The 22,946-nt window shown below is 42.4% G+C and overlaps 1 protein-coding gene across 1 annotated transcript; it reads right to left on the reverse strand.

Annotated features, from left to right (window-relative positions):
- Positions 1-2,139: 2,139 nt before the first annotated feature.
- adam19b (ADAM metallopeptidase domain 19b) lies at positions 2,140-22,011 on the reverse strand (the record flags this gene model as incomplete). Its single annotated transcript, XM_080501755.1, has 23 exons — positions 2,140-3,255; positions 3,354-3,451; positions 3,560-3,916; positions 4,407-4,509; positions 4,639-4,768; positions 4,861-4,969; positions 5,402-5,479; positions 5,630-5,846; positions 5,947-6,055; positions 7,740-7,935; positions 8,147-8,236; positions 8,336-8,513; positions 8,608-8,747; positions 8,924-9,008; positions 9,193-9,359; positions 9,451-9,522; positions 9,998-10,063; positions 10,158-10,362; positions 12,580-12,656; positions 13,310-13,388; positions 21,362-21,432; positions 21,542-21,654; positions 21,888-22,011. 23 exons carry the CDS (start codon positions 22,009-22,011, stop codon positions 3,249-3,251), a joined length of 2,871 nt encoding a protein of 956 aa, XP_080357881.1. The 3' UTR covers positions 2,140-3,248.
- Positions 22,012-22,946: the final 935 nt, after the last annotated feature.

Genomic DNA, 22,946 nt, shown 5'->3' on the forward strand with positions numbered 1-22,946 from the left:
AGGGTGTGGAGATCTAAAGAGCAGCCACCTTTCAGCAGGCCTCAGAGGTTGTCATTCAACTGTGTTCATCACTCACTGATGGTAGACATCTGATTAATACACGTTACGCCTCACTGTGGATGAAGCAGTTAAATATTCTCGACTTTGTGTCCACTGTGTAGAAGTAAATGTCCACGGAGTCTGCGCAGGAAGTTAACTTGATGTAAAGCTGCACCACAAACTGTCAAAAGAAATAAAAAAGTCTATACTATGTGTAAAAGACACCTCATACCTGCATAAAGCTAAAATACAAATCAACATAAATATAAATTCAACATATATCAGACACCTACGACCTGGACTTTCTTGTATGTTGCACCACATAAACCCCTGTGACACTTTTTTTTTTGTCTGCAGCATGAGTCATAGTATAACAACACATGATGTAATCACCATGAAGTTGATGCACTTTAACTCTGTCAGCTCAATTTCATTTATGATTGCCCTCTCTGGAAGTAATATGGTAAACTGCCAGAGAGTGATTCAGATGGAGATGGAGCAATGGAGGTTGGGGGGTCACAGCAGGAGGATGTCTAAATAAATAAATAAAAAGTGCACGGACAACAGTCCATGGACTGATCGTCCACAAAACAGCAACGCTGGACAACTCGTCTATGTGTTTCCACACATCTCGTCCACAACAAATGTTTTCAGCATTATTGATTTGAAGGATTGGATTTCAAAGTATATTTGACACATTTGGAAGGATAATTAAGTATAATGGAAACAGCAGTAGCGTGCAGTGGTGTTTCAGTCAGGGCCAGCAGCTACGCGAGTTGTCCTTCAATCAAATAAATGGAGTCGCAGACATCGCTGCTACAATGTGAGTGGGATTGGAGACGGAAGTCAACCTAAGGGATTGAACAACCCCCACCCTCGCCTGACTGGAAACTGGAATAGACTCAACCCCACCGCTTCGGTGCCTTTCTGTGTGACATATTCATGTTTTCCCCTGTACATGTGTGCATTTTCTACACCACCCTTGCAACACTCATACAAGGCCATCTGCGACTCTGAATAGATGTGAGTATGTGTGAGACTGGTGGACTGTCCATTTTGTACCCCGCTTTCGCATAAAGTACCCTGTAATCAGTTCCAGCGCCACATTAAGCTGGATGATGATAGAAGATGGATGGATGGATGGATGGCTGTGAATTTGAGTTTTCAGATTGTTATGCTGCCATCAAGTGGCCAAACAATGAACTTGGATTGGTCTGGATTAAAGTGTTAAAATGTTCCAGTTCTATTCACACATTTCAAAAATCCTTTAAGACCAATGCATAGAAAAATATATTACTCTAGAATAAACTCTGATGTCTTGCGGTTTTGCGACATCTTTTATTTTGACTTGTTAATAGGGTTAGGTGTTTAACTTGAGCCTAAACCCTTTCGGTTTCTAAAATTGTTAATGTTTGAAAGAAAAATTGATTTTGCTTATTTTATTTGTTGAACACTAATTGAAGAAATTTTTTTTTTTTAAAAAGAACAAAAAACAAAACAACTTTGAACCATATGACCATGACTTGAACTGCAAGGCAATAATTGATGTGCAACATTAAATTTGAGCAGTCAAGCACAGATAAAATGTACATTTGATCTCAGGATATCAGCAACATTTACTTGAAAGAACAGATTATTTATAAGAAAAATGCCTCCTTATCTTTCTTCTTCTTAACAGATGTTTTGGCTCTATATTTTAAAGCAAAACCAAGTCAGCCTGGTGGTGCACTGAATGAAACCATGGCAACAGGAAGTGTATTGAGCATTAAAACAAGGCACATCTGTGATGCACAGAGTATTGACTTGCTACGGCAATCTATGTGAAAGAGAGAAACCTGTTAAAAACACAGACAATATTTGCTTCACTCATCTTTAGTAGCTATTGCATCTTCAAGTAAAGTATATAAACCAGTGAATATGATGTTCATTCATTTTCTCATTGTAAATGAGAAAACAATTGACGTATTCAGTGTTGACTTGAACAAGATCAATGTAAACACTGACAAAACACAAGCAAGGTTAAGAGTCTATCATAGATATTTATTAATTTTTCTATGTGTTTGTTTAATTTCCAGTTTCAGACACAAGGTTCCCTGTGTTTGCATAGGTCTGAGAACAAGGTAAAACATGGCAGCTGACAAACTGTGTTTCCATATTACAGATTATTATTCCCCAAACAGTATTTATATAAAACAAATCCCACAATATCCAGCTGTACCTCATAACAATGCCAAACAAATATATGTTACACAGCATAAAGTGGAAAATAAATCCATCTCAAAAGAGGAGAAGCATTTTGGTTGAGGATAAACTGCTAATGAACTGTTATATTCAACAAAATAAAGAGATAGTTTGAATTTATGGTGCAATTTTGTGACGATGAACTGATACACGTAAACAATTTCATGTTTTATGAAATATAAGCCCTGATTGTCAGCAACTGTAAAGATAATTTGATCCAAAAGGCTATACTTTGTAGGTGTGTGTGTGTGTGTATATATATATATACATATATATATATATAGTTAGTTAGTTACCTTTTATATCTTTGTGGTGTGTGTTTAAGAACTGAATTGTGGTTGCACCATGGTACACAATGTAAAAAAAACCAAAAATGTAAATACAAATCACATAAGCGGAAAAGACAAAACAAAACCCAGATTCCCTGCTACATATCAGACTTGTATCTCTTATCACAGGCATATTCGTACAGCATGCAAGTTGGGTGTGTAATCTCTTGAAACCCTTGATTAATCCATTCTTTTTTTTTTTTTAATCAGGTAGGAAGCATAAGAACTTCATTATTGGCATCTCTTCTTAATATAAGACATCTCTTTATAGCTAATGCACTTTAAGAGGCACCATGTTTGGTTCATAGGCTGCACTGTAAACATTCATTTTTCCTTCTTTTGTGAATAAATAGTTCTGGAACAATTTCACATTTTACAACCACCCAGCTCTGGCTGTTTCAAGTGAAAAATGCACACTTGTAGGACTAAAACGTATGCGCTGTGATATTTTTTCTACCATACTGCAGCTATATAAACTGCAACTCAGTGCACATCAATATAAATACAATGTCAAGTATTAATTTTATCCTACAGTGTCACATTTTGTATAGCTACCAAAATGCCAAACAAGTACAATTTGAGGCATTCCTTTATGGGGGTGTACGTGGTCGTTCCCAATGCCTCCCTGAGTTAGGTTGGTTAGGACCTAAAAAGAAGTATAAAAAAAAAAGGAAATCCGATTTTATTGAGGAATTCTTGAGAATGTCTTGGAAAAAAAAAAAGAAAGCAGAAAAATAAATGTACCTGTTTGGCTTCTTCTGTCCAGCAGATGGTACCAAAGCAGCCTTTCCTCTCTGCAGTGCATTAATGGTCACCTGCAGGCCTTTCCCTTGATGTTGTTCCTTCATTTAAAAAAAAAAAAAAAGTTAGACATTATATTTTCTGTTAAATAACCCTATGACGTTCCACATCAATGTGCATGACGAAGAATGTATAGAAAGCGTATTCACCATTGGAGGGTTTACGGGACACGGCGGTGGAGGTCTGTTTGGGGGGTCGGGTCGAGGTTTGGATATCGCTGAAGGCTCTAAGTGGTTTTCGTGATTCAGAGAAGGCAAAAGTGGAGTTCCTGAAGTTGGGGATGCTTTTTGTCCTTTATGCTGGGCGGACTTTGAAGGTGGTGGGGTGTAAGCCTGAGGAGAGTAATGTTTCTGACAGGGGGTCCCAGGCGGTACCTGGGGCGGCGGGGTCTGCTCCCTCTGCACTGAAGCGTACACTGGTATGGGAGGAGGTTTCACTGCGGGACGCACAATGGAGTGTCTGGGCCGGGCTGGGCATGATGGGCTCGGGCGAGGAGAGGACGTCCCCTGTGGAGGAGACACGTCACAGACACGACAGAATTTAATGGCTTTATCTGCTACACTGCTGTGAATGTAATACCAGTTAGTTATTCAAATAGAAGTAAACCTACTTTACTAGTTATGAGTTTTGGTGACATTTCGAAAGACTGAGTAAGCTCAAGACTCCTCCCACAGTATACAGGAGTTTGACGAAATAGTAACAAAGTCACGCTTCACTGGAGAATGTCACACACACACAACTCCAAACTCACACACATGCATAGCAAGTAGTTAATTTTTTAAATGAAAAACATTAGTTTCAATTGCTCACCCAAAAGCAATGGATACAATCTGTTGAGGCTTGAGGCTTTTGCTGGAAAGTACAGGTGGACTTATGTGCAATATATAAAAAATTTTTTAAATCCTCTATGTACTTATTTATCTTCCATCTGAGTTACTCTGTCCACCATCCCTTCTTTTTTCACGCTATTAACACTGGTAGCATGTAAATCTTTACCAGATGGTCTCCATCTTGTTTCTTCAGTAGGAATGTGGGGTTGGTGTGACCTGCCACATCACTGTCAGCCTGCGGAGGCTTGCTCTCAACTGGGATCGAACAACTGCAGATTAAAATAGAAGACTCATCACATCCTAAATATCTACACAACATTATTGGCAAGTATAACTCGTGCCCAACCAAACTGCTGTTGCTGTAAATTATAAGAATTCAACCCTTCATAGTTACATACTTTGGCACTGGTGGGGTAACAGGGGCTTTCAGTGGGCGGAGCTTGTGTTTGTAGCAGCACCAAAGTCCAACAGCAGCCAGGAGCAGAAAAAGAGCCAAAGGGAGAGCAAGCAGCACTGGAAGGAGGCGACCTATTGGGATGGAAAATGGGAAAAAAATGTCACAAAAAAAATTCAAATCTTATTTTCCTCATGAAACATCAGGGCTTTTCTGCTTTTGTCACCGTGGCCGATGACAGGTCCACTATCCACGCTGCCTCCTGACCCCCGCTGGTCACACAGAGGAGGAGCCCACCCGGCGTCACAGTGGCAGTTATGATTGTTGTTGCACAGCTAAAGACAAAAAACACACAGAAAGGTTATGACGTTTGCATTCATCACATATTTCAGACTCCTTCAGAAATTAACACACATTTTATTTAGAAGCTGATCTTTTCGCTACTTTTGTATATGTTTGTTTTGCGTTAACTGACTGAAGAACGCTCTAACAAAGTGATTATATTTTTGTTCTCTCACCTAAATTTAGCTGAGAGCACCTTTGTGCTTTTACTTGAGTAATATATTAGAATGGCTCGTCTTCTACTTAAGTGTTTTGATGCTCTTGTGTTGCTACTTTTAATTAGGCAAATGATCTGAATGGCTGCTGGCTTGCCGCCGAGGCCGCCAGCTTTCCATAATGGTCGGCTCGCAGCCAAATGTTCCACCTGAGCCCGGAGAAATCCATCATCGCAGTACCCCCCGCCGTCGTGACACACTGAAACTTACCCCATGTCCGTGGCACTTGGCATTGCACTCATCCGCCCTGAGAAAGGATGCATTGCGGCACTCTCCGTTGAAGCAAATCTGTCGAAACGCACAGCGGGTGTGAGGAAGAGCAGCTCCGAAGTTACTCAAACAAGCTGCAGCCATGCTGGTAACATATGAGGTTTTGTGAAAGTGTCCCTGACGTAATACTCTATGTTTGTCTGTTGTGTAAATCTGTGCAATTCTCACCGAGTCTTTCGCACACTTAGTGCCCGTCATGACCAGTCCTGGGTCCAGCGTGTCGCCCTGCGGCTCCTCGTCTCCATGACCGAGCTTGTACACGTGTGTTCCCATACACTGAACCTTCCTGTTGCCCACTGTAACCGTGGTTTCTATGCGCACCGCGTTGTTCTCAATGGGCTTGGACGCTGACGTCAAACACTGGATTTTGCCACAGACAGCATCTCTGGCATGTCAGAAAAAAAAGAAAAAAAAATACAGATACACTTGAAATTAAGAGACAAGTTTACAAGTGATGCGTTTTACTGTATGTTTTGGATCTTCACCGTTCTTTACAGCTCCTGTATTTCCCGAGGAGATCTTTGCCACAGTTCCCGTACATGTCCCCCGCTTCGTTTACCTTCTTGAAACACAGGTCAGGGGCGGAACGGCCATCTGTGGTTTCAAGGAGATAAAATGCACACAAACATATAGTCAGGTTTGAACATGCAAAAAAAACAAAAACACGGGGGAAAAACAAATAATGCCTACACAGTGTGCTATAAGGCCACCTGATGGAGACCAGATGGCAGGTTCTGTGTGGTTCCTACAAAGGCTCTCCAGGATGCCTCCATCACAGCATGAATGTGGACAGTGTCCAATAACATTCTTTTATCCCGTGGCTCATCAAGGGCTCATCTTCAACTGTCAGCTTCAGACACTTGCATGTTCAACCTCTCACCTGCATTTTGCCCTAAAAAATAGCATGTTCAATGGAATTTTCCACAGAGCAAAACACAGAGAGCCAACGAAGATGACAGAAACTAAACTCTCAGAAGACACACGATTGAGCACAAGATGCATTTATATCGACAAGTTTTGATCAGCATTTCTTTTATTGCTATTGAAGGGGTTTTTTTTGTACTTTGAGGTTTTTCAAAGCACTTCACATGCTTCACTTTCAGCTTTTCAAACACTAATAGCTACAGAGCATGTACTAATCTGCTCTCTATTAGGACTGCCTTGGTTTTGCAATTGGAAAAAAAAGCCCAAATCGGGCCACAGGCTGCCTTTCATTTCTGATTAACCGCAACGCACGCGGTACATTATTTGCTTAGAAAATCAAAGCATTGACTGAATATTTCACAGACATTTACATTTCATGCATTTTTTACCCATTTACTGCTTGAAAGTGAGAAAGATTCACACAGTTTACCTTCAGATCAAAACATCCATCACGAGATTCATTTCTGCTTTGAGTCTGAGTTTTGATATGATAAATGATACTGAGAAAATAACCACAATGTCAAACTGTGCTTTTGTACTTCTCGCATGTTGCCGCTAAATATGATGCAATGCTTAACTAATGAAGGGAAATGCGATCAACTGGCATGTGATATTTTTTATTTAATTATTAGATTTCCCATTTCTTTCATACGAGTACTTCCTGTCTGGTTCAATCTTTTCTGAACAACTTAATATACACGGAAAAAATAAACAGTGGTGTGCATTGTCTGCCAAGCTGTTTCTGGTGGGAACACGTGCAGTGTGTAGATGGGAGTGTGGCAGTGTGTGCAGTGGCAAATGCACTACAAAGTACCACTAAGCATGATCTCAGACACTTTGAGAGGAATACTTCTGTAAATTGTACTGTGAATAGTAATCCCCAAGATGTGGCTTGGCTTCATTATACTTATGAGTGACTCTGGTACATATGTGAGGTGTTTAATTACATAAAAGAAAAAAGAGTAAAAGACATTTTTTGAGCTAGGTAGTCCAAAACAGAAGAATGATTGGGAACATTCTCCTATATTTTTTTATTCATTTATTTGTGCAGCGAGGCGTCAACAGATTTTTGTAGTAATTTTTGAATCATTGAACGTCAAAGAAAGATCATTTTAGGTGTAATGAAGCATGCGAAGCCTATCACATCTTCTGTAGTGCAATGGAGAAAAAATATTTTGTTATATAACAGAATTTTCTATTTATACAAAGGAAGCATACTTTGAATCCTTTTGAAGTCCTGACGCTGTTGTTGGTATGAGTGTAACCCTAATAATAGGTGAGAGTGCTTGAAAAAATTGTATTGGATATAGAGTGAATTGTAAAAGAATAATATACATGCATTTGGTGTACCCACCTCGTCCCCAGAGGGAGCGACATTGCTGCTCGAGGGTCAGACACATGCCGGTGTAGCAGTAGGCTTGTCCACCTGCACAGAACGATCCATCCACCAGGTAGAAATTAGCAGGACAAGACTCGGCCTTTCCATCACAGTACTCCGGCAGGTCGCACGATCCCGAGGGAGCACGGCACAGCACACCTGGGCTCTTCAGCTTCACAGTGAGGGATGAGGAGAAATGGAAGACACTTGAAACAGGAAGAATGGGACCGAAGCAAGCTCACAAGGTGAAATCATACCGTGTCAGACCAAAAGGTTTTATGTGCACGACAGGATAAAAGGAATAATCAGTCATTGGTGTTTCAAGTGGGTACGTAACAAATGAGATGTGGCGACGGGCTGGGATCACGACAGAGGATTTCTACCTTGCAGTTATGACAGCAGACTCCATGTGCACACTCAGCTCCAGCTTTCAAGGTGCAGTTGTTGGCATTGCAGCAGGGACTGGTGCACTCCTATATGCAGAAAGGTCAGCAATAAAGTCACCGTTCCTTGTAAAAAAAAAAATACATGCTCACAGAACATATGAAGTGCATGTAGATGCTCCCTCTGACCTCCTCGTCTCCACAGTCACACTCCTCTCCTTCCTCCAGGTAGCCGTTGCCACAGCGCTGGCCCCCATACATGGCTCTGGTGTTTGGCATGTTGAAGAGACACTTTCCTCCTCCGGAGCTCAGGTAGCTCTTCAGCTCCCTCTGGTTACAACCGTTAAACACACGTGGAAATGGATGCCTGGGCACAAATGCACAAGTTATATATACATTTTCACATTTATGTCTTTGGCTTTGTTTGACAATTCCACTTTTGTACGTTGTGCGCATCCTACCCTGTAGCAGCAGCCATTATACAGCCTCCGTCTTCTGCTTTTGCCTGGCAGCAGCCTGCTATATCATGACTCATACCGAAGTTGTGGCCCATCTCGTGAGCCATGGTGGCTGCAACACCGACTGCAGACTCTGAGTGGTCCTATCCAGCAAAACATAGAGCCAGCTATTCACAAACATATATTTGTAAGTGTTATTCAGTGCATGTTATCATTACTTGAACGACTCACATCAACTGAAAGTGAGTAGAAACTGTGCACTGCAAGTGAAACAGCGATTTTGCATTCAGAGGTCTCCTATTTGTTTACAGTCTCTCACCGTGTTGACTCCACCAGACTGGTAGTCGGAGCACATGGCTTTTAGAGGTGCCAGCCCGATGGTGGTGCCCTGGAACGGCTTCCCCCTGGAGACAAAAGAGCATCACCGCTAATCAGCTCCAACCGGACCACGAGGACATGGCTGCTGTTGATTTTTCGTCTCACATGCTGAAACTTTGCCCTTGGGACAGGGCTCGAGGAGACGGGAGGGGTTGCTACTGTTTGACGGGGACGAAGGACAAACAAAGGACTTGAGCGAGAGACACTGACGTGATAAGCTGAGCGTTGTCGTTAGGGAGAGCGTGGAGCTGTTTGCGTCTCCAGGACAGGAAAGCCGCCAGGGTGCTGTGCGGGTTATCGGACACATTGATCAGATCCTGGCTGGTCCACACTTCCACACCGATCAGTGCCACGCGGATCTTCAGAGCCTTGTAGTACTGTGGGTGAAAGCAAAAACAGGAACAGTGGCAGAAACTCGTGCTCTAAAAATAGGTGTGGTTTCCGTGACGGTTTCACATCATCGGTTACCTTGTCAACCAAGTTGGCAGCTTCAAGTAATTTCAGTTTGGTCTTCTCGAGTTCACCCCCATGCTTCTCATACTGCGACAATAAAATAAACGACATAATCCATGACATTTACATTAAATGACACAGAGGATGTGATTCAAAACTTAAACACAAGTTGAATTATGATCTGTGGCATTGCTAAGGTGGTGTATCCATGCTGGTGTTACAATAACAATATTTATAATGTGTGTGCTTGTGTGTGCATTTAAGTTTGCTAGTTGAGCTCCTGTCGCTTTGGATCGGCGCTTTATTGCTTTTTTTTTTTCCATTTAAAATATTTACTTACATTGTTATTAATAGGCAGGTGATCATATTGTCACCAGCTCTGTTCTATGTTACTATAGTTCTTCACAGATTATGATAAATGCCTTCCATATATCTTCCACACCACATGTCTCACACTTAAACCACATCTCTCACTTGTTCATTTAAAGGAGTGACAAGCCACAAAAAGCCAGCGTGTGTAAAGCGTCACCAAGTACGAGTACATCCACAAACGCATCCTCACCTCGGCTTTGTCGGCCACTAACAGAAGCTCCACGTACATCATATTTTGGCTCAATTCCCGTTTTTTCTGAGAATATTGACAGACAAACACAGTCATGTTTTAAGGATGGCCTGCAATGATATCGGGGGAAACGGTCACTGTTCATCCTGCCTGAACTCACTCTCACGCTCTGCGGTGACGCCACCCCACGGATGAAGTCACCCAGCCCGTCCGCTTCCTCCTCCTTGTTGCCATGGTGATGGGGGCAGCTACCTCCAGGTAGATGAAGATGCTCGGCTCTGAACACAGCATGCTGCTGAGGGTCCGCGGGGGCAGGAAGGGGTTCGATCAGGTAGCTGACACTTGCGTTCAGGGAAATCAGTCCCCTGGAGAAACAAGGAAGGCAGACGTTAATTGCTCCAGCTCGAGAGAATCGAAGAGTATCGATGACACAGCTGGGTTTTTTTTTTTTAGTGAGCAGGTTGTGTCTGACTGTGCTTACAAAACAGATAGTAGCTCTTTGGTTGTTTTTTTTTACATTTTATTCTATTTTGTCAAAGAATTTCTTTTGTTGGCTTCTTGTGATTTTCTGGATGGGGTGGAGCAGCGGCAAAAATGTATCAAATGATTTACTGCTGCTTACAGATGCACGTCAGTTGGGAGCGGCAGGCAAACACACAAACCTTTTGGCTCCATCGCAACACTGCTCATAAACACAGACGCCTGACACACAAACAGCCGGTCACACAGCTGCAGAAAACATCTGGAGAGGTCTGACGCCCACATTCAGTGTCCTTCTATGCTCTGTTTGCATTCCCCGGTAATTTACATTATTATCAAGATGTATTCGCTCCCCTCCTCGTGCAGATGCAGAGCAGTAACCCCATAGAAAAACACAATTTCTGCCAACACCCGCAAGTTCCTCCTCTGCTGCTGGCCTCTTCTCTCTGAGTGTCTCCAGCAGGAAGCATCAGCTGCTCTGGAGCCGCAACAGGAGAAAACACAGGATCTACATAATGAGCTGTACTCAATGAACCAACTCTGGAGCCAGCGACCTACTAACCTAATGGACTACATGAGACACAGCACAACTGTTTCCTGTCACTCCTTTTTTTGCAGCCACGGTTTGATTGAATTGTGCAAACTCAGATAACTACAAAATCTTTTACTCAATCTTTTATTTCCACTATTCATGTGTTAAGCATTTTGTTTGTTCTCAACATAAATCATGTGTTTATCAAGAACTGCGTCACTTGCCAACTTTCTACAATAATGTGAGTTCTTCTGCACCACATATACGTGTGAAACATAAGACAGGAAATTACAGCCACCCGATTTTGTAAGATAATGAAACAACTGGGAACATGTTTTTACACATGTGGAACATATACAATGGAAAGAATCAACTACTACTACACCGCTTTGTATTCAGATGAAAGGTTTCTACAAAGCTTGGCTTTAACTGCAGTCTTACAACAGTTATTTTCTTGGCTTCTTCTTTTTTGGCAATACAATTGCTCTCACAAGGACATTATTGTGATTACTATTTTCTTCTCCTGTGAAGTGAAGACTGCACTGAAAATGACTCCACTTCCATATGAGATATCAAACATCCGTAATGCTATTTGTGCGGCATTTATTGTAATAAAACTTTGAGGAGCAGATATCTTGACTGGGTGATATTTTCCCTAAAAAATGTCTAGCAGTCTTCTACACTGATATACCCACCTTAGAATTGTAGGGCACTGGGACTGATTCTGGAGAAACAGATAATCAAACACTCAAATCGACACCTACGGACAATTTAGATTGACCAATTGGCTTCAAACACATGCTATTGAAGTGTAGGAGGACATCGCAGTTGAAATCAAAAACAATATTGTTGGGATAGTGGCTTATAATAATATATTTTGGCTGCTCCTTCCCAGGGTCACTACAGTGGACCATTTGAACTGGATGTTTTAATTTAGCACAAGTATTATTCCAGATGTCTTTCCTGATGCAGTGTGAGCAGGTGGGACCTGAAACAACAAACTGCTGGTTAAAAACTCACTCCCCTAATATCTGGGCCAGGCTGTTGGAGCAACTATTAGTACACTTACAGAAGATGAATACAAATAGAAAGTGTGGTATTTAATAATGATCACTCTGATTCATTCTGTAACAACAGGAAAAGACAGCACTCACTCTACAACATTGTATCCTTTAACATTAAATGGTATAAGGTTCAGTGCAGGAGTGCAAAAGACCACCTGACAGGTGTTTAAGTGTGACCACAGTTAATTAAGGAATCAATTTTCCTGAAACAGTTTGCGTGTCATTGAAAAACAAGTGAGCTGAGACTGTAAAATTTGCATTCATGGGATAGCAGTATTAAATGTGCGGTGCCAGCACATCTGTTATGAGAACAGTGTCAAACATTGTTGCTGCACCACCTCCTTGCTATCAGCTGACATCGTTTCAGGGGCTTATCTTCATAAATAGGAATTTCAGATTCTTTGAGATTCATGGGAGAATCTGAGGAACTTGTTTTCATCATTTGGAGAAAAAAAAAACTATGATTACCAAGTGATTTTAGAAATAGAGCAAAATGTTTTCCTCACCTGAGTCCTGAACAAGTGCTGATGGCAACACTAGAATCTTCAATGCCTTCAACGTGGCCGTGGTACAAACAGTGTCCCTGCAGGATGACATGCTAATTAAACATGATGAAATCAGTCACGCTCCTGAATAAAAGAACATTTACAGGTTTCAAATGTTTCAGTATTTCAGCTCTGTACAACACCAATAACGAAGAGATAATATTGACAGAAACACTTCAGAATTCGTCTTAATGCTTTTTGTCAGCAGTCACATCACCTTTAGCAGCCAAACGTGCCACCACTAATCCACTACCAGCACCATGCTGACAAGGTTCTCTATGCGCTCCCATCAATCTGATACGAGTTGATCTTTGTCTCATCTGTCCACTGGATGTTTGCTCCAGAGCTGCACAGACCCTCCTTTACATGTTTTCTTGGTAAACCGTAATCTCACCTTCCTGTTTTTGAGGCTCACTGGTGGTTGACACTTTGTGGTGAACCTTCTGTATTCATTTTGTAAACGGTTCTTCTGTCATCTACCACACGCCCAGGTGTTTTAGTGTTGCTTAAAACTGGCTAAGAAAATCCCCTCTAGTCACCCAACAGAACTTCTAAAACAAGCAGACATATTTGACGCCCCTACTGCCACTGGCAGTCTCTGGGTCTTCTGTACTGATGTTTATCTTGCTCCTATGATCATTCATTACTCTCTACTGCAGTTTAAGTGCATCAAACTGTCTGGCAGACTTACAGAGTTGGTGGGAGAGGAGGACTTGCGAGTTCCGTCAGCCGTGTACCATATTTCTTGATACCCGGGGGCCAACAGCTGTCTGGTGAGCGCAAACACAAACTCAGTCACAACAGAATATATGTAGTGTCAGGCACTCAATCTATGGGAAAACAGCAGCATTATGGCATGTATATATAATGAGCTAAATCTGCATGAAAGTGAGCAGACAGAAGAAGACAGATAATCTCCAGCCGCCCACATCTCATGAAACATTCATCGTGACAGAGACAGCCTACAAAACCAAGCTGCTTTAAAGATTTAAGCAAAGATCCTTCACCAAGATGAGAAAACAGACAAGGATGTAAAAGAGTGCCGCTATAAAAGCCATATGTGCTGATCTTAAATGATCCTCCTGCCTTACTAAACAACATGGGTGAAGTACTGGATGGTAATATGCTAATACTGAGAGTTTAAGTCACTTAAGATCCAAGCTGCATTTTCCAAAAGGACTGTTTTTTTCATCAGTGTCCACTAATTTTTTTTCCACAACTGAAATATTTCAACTGCACGGAAAAGGTTAATAAATCAGAGATGCATAGACAAGTATGAAAAAACATTCTTTTTTTTTTGGGAGAGCTTTACATTTTTCTTACTCTGTATCTGTATGTTAAAGACAGGAAAACAAGCATCAATATTGGAGCGGCTCCAGTCTTTCTTCTTCCGACTTTGTCTCTTCCTGTTTTCATTCATAAACTTTGTCTGCCTAACAGCTGCTTTTGTTTTGGTCTGTCTCTCTAAATCTCCTCTCATCACTCTCTGCCCCGGGGTCCAACTCAGATCCATCAGACAGGCCGAAGCTGCAGAGGAATCAGAGACCTTCAAGAAGTGACACTCACCGACACATGAGACAAACTAAACACCGAGTGCATTTTTTTGCACTATTCTATGATTTACTGTTATATTTTCTTCGTATTCCATATTGATGAAATCCACTTTACTTACTTAACACATTCAATGAGTTCAAAACAGTTTCATTCACATGCACACAGACACACACCAATGTTGAGAAATGGCATGCAATGGGAGCAACTTCGTGCTCCGTGTGAGGGTCAGGCACTCTTTGGCATCAACAGAAATCGAACTGCCAACAATGTGATGGGAGGCCAATCAACAGATGTGTTGGGGCTTTACTTTTAAGCAATAGCTTTTTACAAATCGAAATCCAACAAGGAAGTAACAATTCACAAATTCTCACATTTCTGTAACTAAGCAGTATATTCAGGTACATGTATTATTTATTCAGGTATGTCATTTTAATCATACTGAGGTCCAATTTAGACTATTCCCCTTTTGAGATCATAAGTTGCCACTGAGTGCAGACAATTTCATGAAATACTCAAGGCACCTTCGTGTTTTTAGCCAATACAGTTCACAATTTGGGGGGTGGGGGGGTTCCCTCACATGTTTACTTGAGTAGACATTTTCAGAACTCTCTCTAAATCCAAATATGAAATTTTCTAATTCGTATTCAACATTTTGGGACAATAATTATGCTCATTTAATTTCTGAAGGTAAATGAAAAGATTTAAACAATTCTCCTCCAGGTCAACTAAGACCTCTAAGTACCTAGAAACTGTTCTAACTTGATCAAAAGGTACATAAAATATACTAAACAACTTTCAAAGCTCTAAAGTTAAAACACTGCATGAAGTTGAAAAACACTTGGATATATACTTGAGTAATCCTGCTTTCTGCCCTGTTGGGTGCAAAATTGCAATGACTCTGCTAATTTTAGTAATTATCATCCAAATTATATAAAACAACTTATTTATTGTCTTTTAGAGTTGCTGGAAGGCAGATGACATTTTCTTGGATACATTTAGAGTTGCTCATTTCCTTTATTTGAAGTTGCTACAGAGAAAAGTGTGTATGTCATACTGCGAGTACCAAAAATAAGGCCATTTACTCAAATGTCAGATTGCGTCTTGAGAAGATGAGTAAGACAAATGAAAGGAAGATGGGGATTTTTTTCTTTTTCTCTCCCATCAGAAGCCCTGAGGGGGCATCATTCTCTTGAAACAATGACAGCCTGTTGATGCGATTTGCAACAAAGCGAGGCAAAGACAGAAAGCAGCCACTTCATCTTTTAACAGATAAGAGCTTCGGGAGAGGAGGGGGGCTGTGCACGCCCAACGAGATAAACAAAGACCTTAAAAATGATCAGTGAGTGGTATAATGTATCCGGCTGAAGTCAAACTAAACTTGTTGACCTCCGTCATGTTGTGATACGACCATTTAACCACATCTACATCTGGCCTTCCTCTAAGCTTTGCAGCTCCTCTAACTTCCTATTTCCACTGCGCTCTCCTCCCTGCTCTGTAACCCTTTCTGTCGCTCCAACGGGAAGAACTGATGGAAGAACAGCAGATGACGGACTGAACTTTCCCCTGCTGCTGTTTCACAGTCGTTTGACAAGAAGGCCAATCACTTCTTCCATGAGGGAATGACTTCATCTCTATTTTCCTTCAACCTCACATGCCACTCAGCAGCTCCTGCTTCTGAGCTAAATGTGCTGATTTATGAGTCCTCTGGGACTACAGTGGGCACTGGTGGGCCTTCAGCTATATAACATGCCACCGTGTGACATGTAGACATAATATGCTTTCAACAAAGCCACTGGATGCATCTCTGCCACAAGTTTTAGCTTGGTTTTGCACCGTTTTTGGAAAACTTTTACACTGTTTTGCCTTCGTATGTGTCTTTGTGTGGCTCATTCCTGGCTTATATTTTACTTGCCCGTTTTGATGCTTTCGCATTCAGTCTCATGTCTGTGTCTAAAGTCTCACTCCAATGTGTTCCACCTCTGTTCTCAGCGTATTTAAAACTGAGTCTTGTGGTAGAGTCAGCCCTCTCTCTGGTGTCTCAAGCCCCATCCATCCAGCGTTGATATTTCTTTGTTCAGCTCTCTGCTTCATCGGCTGGAACCGATTCCAGCTGACTATGGAGGAAAGCAGTCTACACTGTGGATTACGGTGCACCAAGAAACACCATCACAGGCTAAAGACAAAGAGACAGTCAGTTTTATTTTTTGGTATGTTTTCGTGTTTGCTTTAGTTTTATTTTGGTCATCATGGCAAGCATAGTTTTTCTTTCTTTACTTTTCTTAAATCTGCATATAACAAAAGTCCTCACTGAAACTGGAATCTAGAATGACATTTAGGGACGAGGCTAAACGTGACAAACTATTTTGACATCTTCTCCAGATCCACTCCCTGTTAACTGCAGTTACCTGATACAAATGAAATACCACAAACTGCAGTTGCAACTTCAAACAAAGATGCAGATGTGCTCCAACTGATGAGTTTCCTGTTGACTCATTAGTATCGAAAACATTCATAGGTATGAGCACAATGACGAATGTACAAGTACATATTTCTATTGAATGCATCATGATCTATGATAAAAAACATTACAGTACACTTTATCTCTAAGCTGTCTGTATGCCTTTAGGTAAGATAAAGCTAAATGACCCCATGAAGGAATCCACAGCACCAAATACACCACTTGATATTTATATTGATAGAAGCAAATACATACACATTTCACTCAGTAAATAATTGTGCTGCCTAATATTTAAAAAAATTCAGGAATTTGTCACATTTTGACAGACAGTGAAGCAGTGTATAATAGCCTCCCTGTGAAAATACCAAGGTTTGCATGTTCTACCCTTCTCTGGTGTTTCCAATGCCTGCATCCAAATATGTGATTATCTATGATGGACTGGTCAGAGTGAACCTTGCCCTTCATTGAGATGGACTCCAGAACCCCACAACACAGATAAAGTGGCTCAAGAGACATGGAATCAACAGATCATAACATTTCTTTTTAATAAAAAAGGCTTTAACACAAACAGCTTTTGCTTCTTTTGATGGATTAAATGATTAGTCACAAAGCAACCTTAGCTCCATGTGCAATTTTGTTTTATATTCTGAGAATAATAGGAAAAGTATGTTGTGTTTTGGTAGAGAAAAGTAGTTAAAAAGGAATGTCTACACTAATTTCTGGTCTCTACGTTAATTCTAATTTGACCAACAATGTGTGTCGTAAACCCAACGACACTGCCAGACCTTGTTTCTGCCTGCGTAAAACTCTGAACCAACCCTTTTGGAATACCCCATACTTTATGCCAATTGCCTTCTGGTAAATACTGCGACAGCTCTCAAATCAAGGCTGTAAAAACTTTTATGCGATGGTGACAGCAAACGGGGTTTGGATGCAGTCCAGTATTCAGACAGATGCCGTGATTGAAGAGTGCAGAGCTGGCTGGATCAGGCATGGAGGCAGAGACAAAGGCTCGGTTCAGCAATAGAAGGAGAAAGACGGGGAGGGGGAGTAATGCTAATGTACTTGGGAGATAGGGGAAAGGGGGAGAAAAGCGAGAAGGAGATGTGGGGTAATACATCAGGGTCAGTGGGTCGCATTCCCTCATAGTATCAAATGACATCACCAGGCGGGACGGAGAAGGCTGATGCAAAGTCAAAGTGCCGCTCAGCAACAAATGATGAAGAGGGTGTCGGAGGCGAGGGGAGGCTAATGTTCGGCCGTGTGCAGCCCCGGGTGAGGAAAGAGGTCTACATGAAGACATATAAGCAGACAGGACCGCGCCACTGTGAGACTAAACAAAGACACAAAGGAAGCAAGGACAAGCGAACGCATCCTCTGCTCCCCAAACCTGCAATCCATCAGCGCTGAGCTCTTGTTTGTGTTCTTTCGGGGTTGTTGTGTGTGTGTGTGTGTGTGTGTGTGTGTGTGTGTGTGTGTGTGTGTGTGTGTGTGTGTGTGTGTGTGTGTGTGTGTGTGTGTGTGTGTGTGTGTGTGTGTGTGTGTGTGTGTGTGTGTGTGTGTGTGTGTGTGTGTGTGTGTGTGTGTGTGTGTCATCTGTCTGCGTGTGGCCACGCTCTCCCCAAAGACTGAATGTGAGAGAGCGCATGGGAGATGTATATTTGTACTAGAGCCCTGGAGAATATCAGGGGAGGTGAGAGTTGGAGTGAAAGGAGAAAGAATGGGGTGCTCATTTTTAACGCTGGACCGAGGAAGACATATGAGGTTATGACAAGATGAAGAGATAGGTGGGGGAGACGCAATACAACGCTGGATTCCCCAGGGGAGTGCTTAATTCAGGATCATGCTCTTAAGGGTGTGCAGAAAAGCCATTAAACAGAAGAACAGCGAAAGTCATGCAGAGGAGGAAGCGAGAATATCCACACGATCCATGTCTGAACCATCAGCTCTAACCTACACCTAAACTGACCCCAACTGTCTCTGCTTTCCTCTCTCTGTGACTTCTCTCACCTTAACCCTTCTCCTCTGGTCCATCACTCACGCTCTTGCATTGTTCTCTCCCCGTCTCGCTCTGTTTTCACGTCCTTTTTCCTGCTCTCTGAGTCAGCACACGCTGTAGTCGTTGCCTGGCTCTTAACCGAATCAGCCCTGCACCGAGGCCTTTCATTAAGATAAAAGCTCAGGCGCGCACACACGCACGCACGCACGCACGCACGCACGCACGCACGCACGCACACACACACACACACACACACACACACACACACACACACACACACACACACACACACACACACCACACACACACACACACACACACACACACACACACACACACACACACACACACACACACACACACACACACACACACACACACAGGACCAAGGGGGACATAAATGGATAGAGTTTGGACTGCAGCCACCCGGACTACTAATGCTTGCAAGAATCCACAGTTACGTCTTTCTTCATTCTTTGATTAAGTGATGAATAAAGTGAGGGCGAGATGAGGTGTGTGGGGAGTAAAAGGGAGGACAACTGGAGAAAAATGGATGCAAGGTCTTGCCCAAAATAAACATAAAGACAAGCTCTGAGTGTCTCGCTTGCCGGGTTCTCCCTTATCGCTCTGTCCCAGTAACACAGTTGTAGGTGCAACAACGGACAAAGGAGTCGGCAGGACAGCAGGCTTGGACGGACATTGGCGGCATTTTTTTTTCTGGCGTCTCTCCAAACTCAAACATTAATCTGCCCTGACTCAAACTGCTGTCTTCCTCAGCCCGGCCTGTAGCCAGTTGTGCTTTTACACCGGGCCAACAGAGCACAAATCAAAGCACTGCAAACCACATCACGATTCTCCGTCTGAGGTCGGAGTGAAAACAGAGGGAGTAAAGTGGAAAGCTAAATAATGGGTCAACAGCTTATTTTATATGGACTGTACATAAATGACTGTGATATAGAGAAGGAATGAAGCGTATGGTTTGTTATCAATACAATTCTGTCGGTACTGTTTAATGACTCATTAGAAATGTCAATATTGGAAAACTTTAGAATCACGTTTTGGTTGATTTATCAAACGCAACAGATAACAAAATCCTGATCCACGGAGCAACATTTCAACAGTTCATTTGTGTATATGACTGAATTCTTGGTCACCGGGTGCATTTATCTCTAAGATTCAGTCTCATTTAGCTGCTTTCTTCTACTATCAGGTAAGAATCTGATCAACAGCTCTTGGTGCTTACAGCTTGGTGCTGGTCCTGCAGACCATCATGGGTTTATGTGGCTTTGTTTCCTAACAGCTCCCTCCCCTGATGCAATCTAAATAATCACAATTGTAAAATTGCATGTGAAACCAGGTCAAAAGTATATTGAAACAATTAGGTTTGATTGAATGAAAAAGGAAGAACAAAACAATATTTGCATGTTTTTTCCCCCAGATCGATAAAGCTCTCAGACAAAGCACATTAAAAAATCAATACGGACACTTGTTATGTTTCTTTGAAGTGAAACATTCTTTTATTTCCCCTGAAATGGCTCCATTTTCACTACAGCAAAACTGTCAGTGTGCATGATTCCTTTTTTTGACTGTCCTATTCCTCACTACACTCTTGTTCAACAGTTGTTGACGATATGATCGGCACCTATGAAGAAATAAATGTTCTAATCGTTTTTGTTCCCGGAAAAACAAGAAGTTGCAAATAAATCTGTTTCAAAACCAGTTTTTTGCACGACTGTGAGTAATGACAATTGAATGTTTTCCTACTTGTATTTCCTCTTTTTTTAGGATCAACGTGGAAAAACATTTTGCATTATATCAGTCAACACATTAATTGTCTCAGAGCTGATAACTATAAAAGCCTGCAGAACTTGCTCCAACTCCACACATCCACTCTCAGTCCCACCTTCTCTATTTTCTCTCTCGTCACACATGTGCAGACAGTTTGTGATTAATGAAAATTCCTTGCCCAGGAGGAAATCTAACAGTGTGACCACCTGCTGGGCTGAGAGAGGGGGGCAGAGGGGGGGGGGGGGGGGGGGGGGCAAATCCCTCAGGGGACAGTCAGTCAGACACAGTGGAGTCATGGTTTGTTAGTGTGTGAGTACTTGTGAGTCAATGAATGACAGACGCAGCCTCGATTGGAGGGTAAAAATGGACTTCATTTCCACTGTTCAGAAAAGCTTCTACGGCCTCCTTGTGCGCTGGCTCGGATCCAGACCTGATGAACACAGCTCTGTTGCAACCACCCGAGTTCCCGAGAGCTGCGTTCTCCTCCCTGACATCCCACCGAACTATTGCACTCTGTATCACACAAGCGATGGACTCAACTCTCTTCCTATCACCGTCCCATTGTTGCTGGACAGGAACCGCTCCATCAGATTACAGGACGTTAGGTGTAGAGGCACAATCTGGCTTCCTGTTTGCCCAAGGCGTGCAGATCGGGTGTCAGCCCTCTGTTGTCCAAAGCCATCACCATCTCTCCCTCCCCTCATCCCTATCTCACCACTCGTGGGGGGCACTGACCCTATAAACGCGTCCGTGTGACAGCTAACATCTGGTCAAATAAACATGGCTGGACAAAGCGTCTTGTGAAGGGCTTTGAATACACAACCATAATGCTTTCTAATGATGTGTCTCATTTTGGTGTGTGCTTTTTTGGGAAAATCCCAATGTAAATTCAAAAGCTTTACAGGTTTGAGATTAATAGAAGCAAATAAACTTCAGCTACTTACTCATTCTTCTCCAAGTGCAGTCTGAGCTCCTGGCCCTCAGCTGATATCAGGACTTGTGCCTCAGCTGGATGCTGAGTGAAGAACAGACAACACTTTGGAGACTGATAGCAAGTCATTGAACAAAAGATGTGAAGCTGATCTGGTTACTGGCAAAGGACACAGAGAGAGAGGTCGACTCACCTCTTTGTTGGCAGACCTCTTGTGTCTGACAGGATGCAGCCATATGGGAGAAGTAACCTCATAACTCTGGATGTCCTCAAGGATGCTCCTCACTGGACCTTGACTATTCTCTCCTGGCATGGACCAAAAAAAAACGTGTCAAAAACACATTGCAATTCACGCTGCCGACTTATTTTTAGTTGGATTATTCCACATAAACAAATGAACGCTGGTAATTGACGTGAATAGAACAACGTGAGCAACACGCGGCATTTAGACACAAAGACGCACTTAACTGCAACGTCAAATCGATCCATTCAACGGAGGAAATGCCATGATATGATGTTATATTCTGTGTGAGACTCACCATTGTAAACATCGCCTTGAGACACAGGAGCAGCAGCCTCCACACAGCGGAGGAAGACTACGAGGCTGAGCCACAGAGAGGAGCGCACAGCATCCAGCGGCGGAGGACGCGCTCCCGGACGCATTCTCCCGGCACACGGCTGCACAACCAGCGGCTCCGCTCAGGCATAAATGTTACGCGGAGGGGACCCGGGGTGTTTCCACGAAGGAAGGATTGTTTGGTGGGGAAACACCACCGCCGCCGCCGGTTGAGTCTGAATGAGATGCTTGCAGGGACCGCATCTCGCTTTCACGATCAACCCCTCCCCTCCATTACGCGCACGGAGACGGGTGAAGGCGAGCAGCCAGCAGGATGCGATGGAGATCTGTACGAGTGAGCAACGAGACACCCAAAGCCCACTAACAGCGGGCTAATATTAGAAACACACACTGCAAAATCGAGCTGTACACATGTGCCGTCATTTTGGAGACCCTGATCAATATCTTCAGCCAAAGAAAACACAATTACCTCTTTATGTTTATTATTTATAAAGCAAAGGATCCCTCCAACATTTTGTTTTTATATTTGCTTGATCTTTGTTCCATGATTAAAAGCTTTAATTAAAACCTTTAAAAGCCGATGGAAGCCCATGTCCACCCTGAAAAAAAGAAAACTTTTAATTGATTTTAGAATATCCCATGATAAGTCATAATCATGAGATACTAAATCGGAATTATGAGACTGTATCTTATGACTTAGTATCTCATAGTTATGACTTACCATGTTTTCCTTTTTAACTGGCTGAAATGGGCCAACCCCAAAAAAGCACACCGAATTTTCAATACTGAAAAAACCTGCTTGTTGTCTTTCAATTCAGACTCTCTCCCATTGCTCTTCCCAATGAGAAAAGTGCCAGGCTCATTGTCAAACTTATATTATCCAAGTCAAAATAGCACAGGGATTGTGATTGACATTGTGTGAAGGAACAGATAATGTTGCAGTTTTTGGACCCAGTTTCCACTATATTTTCCACCATAGTGATCCAGACTGTCAGCTTGCTTCTAGCAACTGTTAAACGTC

The sequence above is a fragment of the Blennius ocellaris genome (assembly GCF_963422515.1).
Source record: "Blennius ocellaris genome assembly, chromosome: 9".
Classification (NCBI taxonomy): Eukaryota; Metazoa; Chordata; class Actinopteri; order Blenniiformes; family Blenniidae; genus Blennius; species Blennius ocellaris.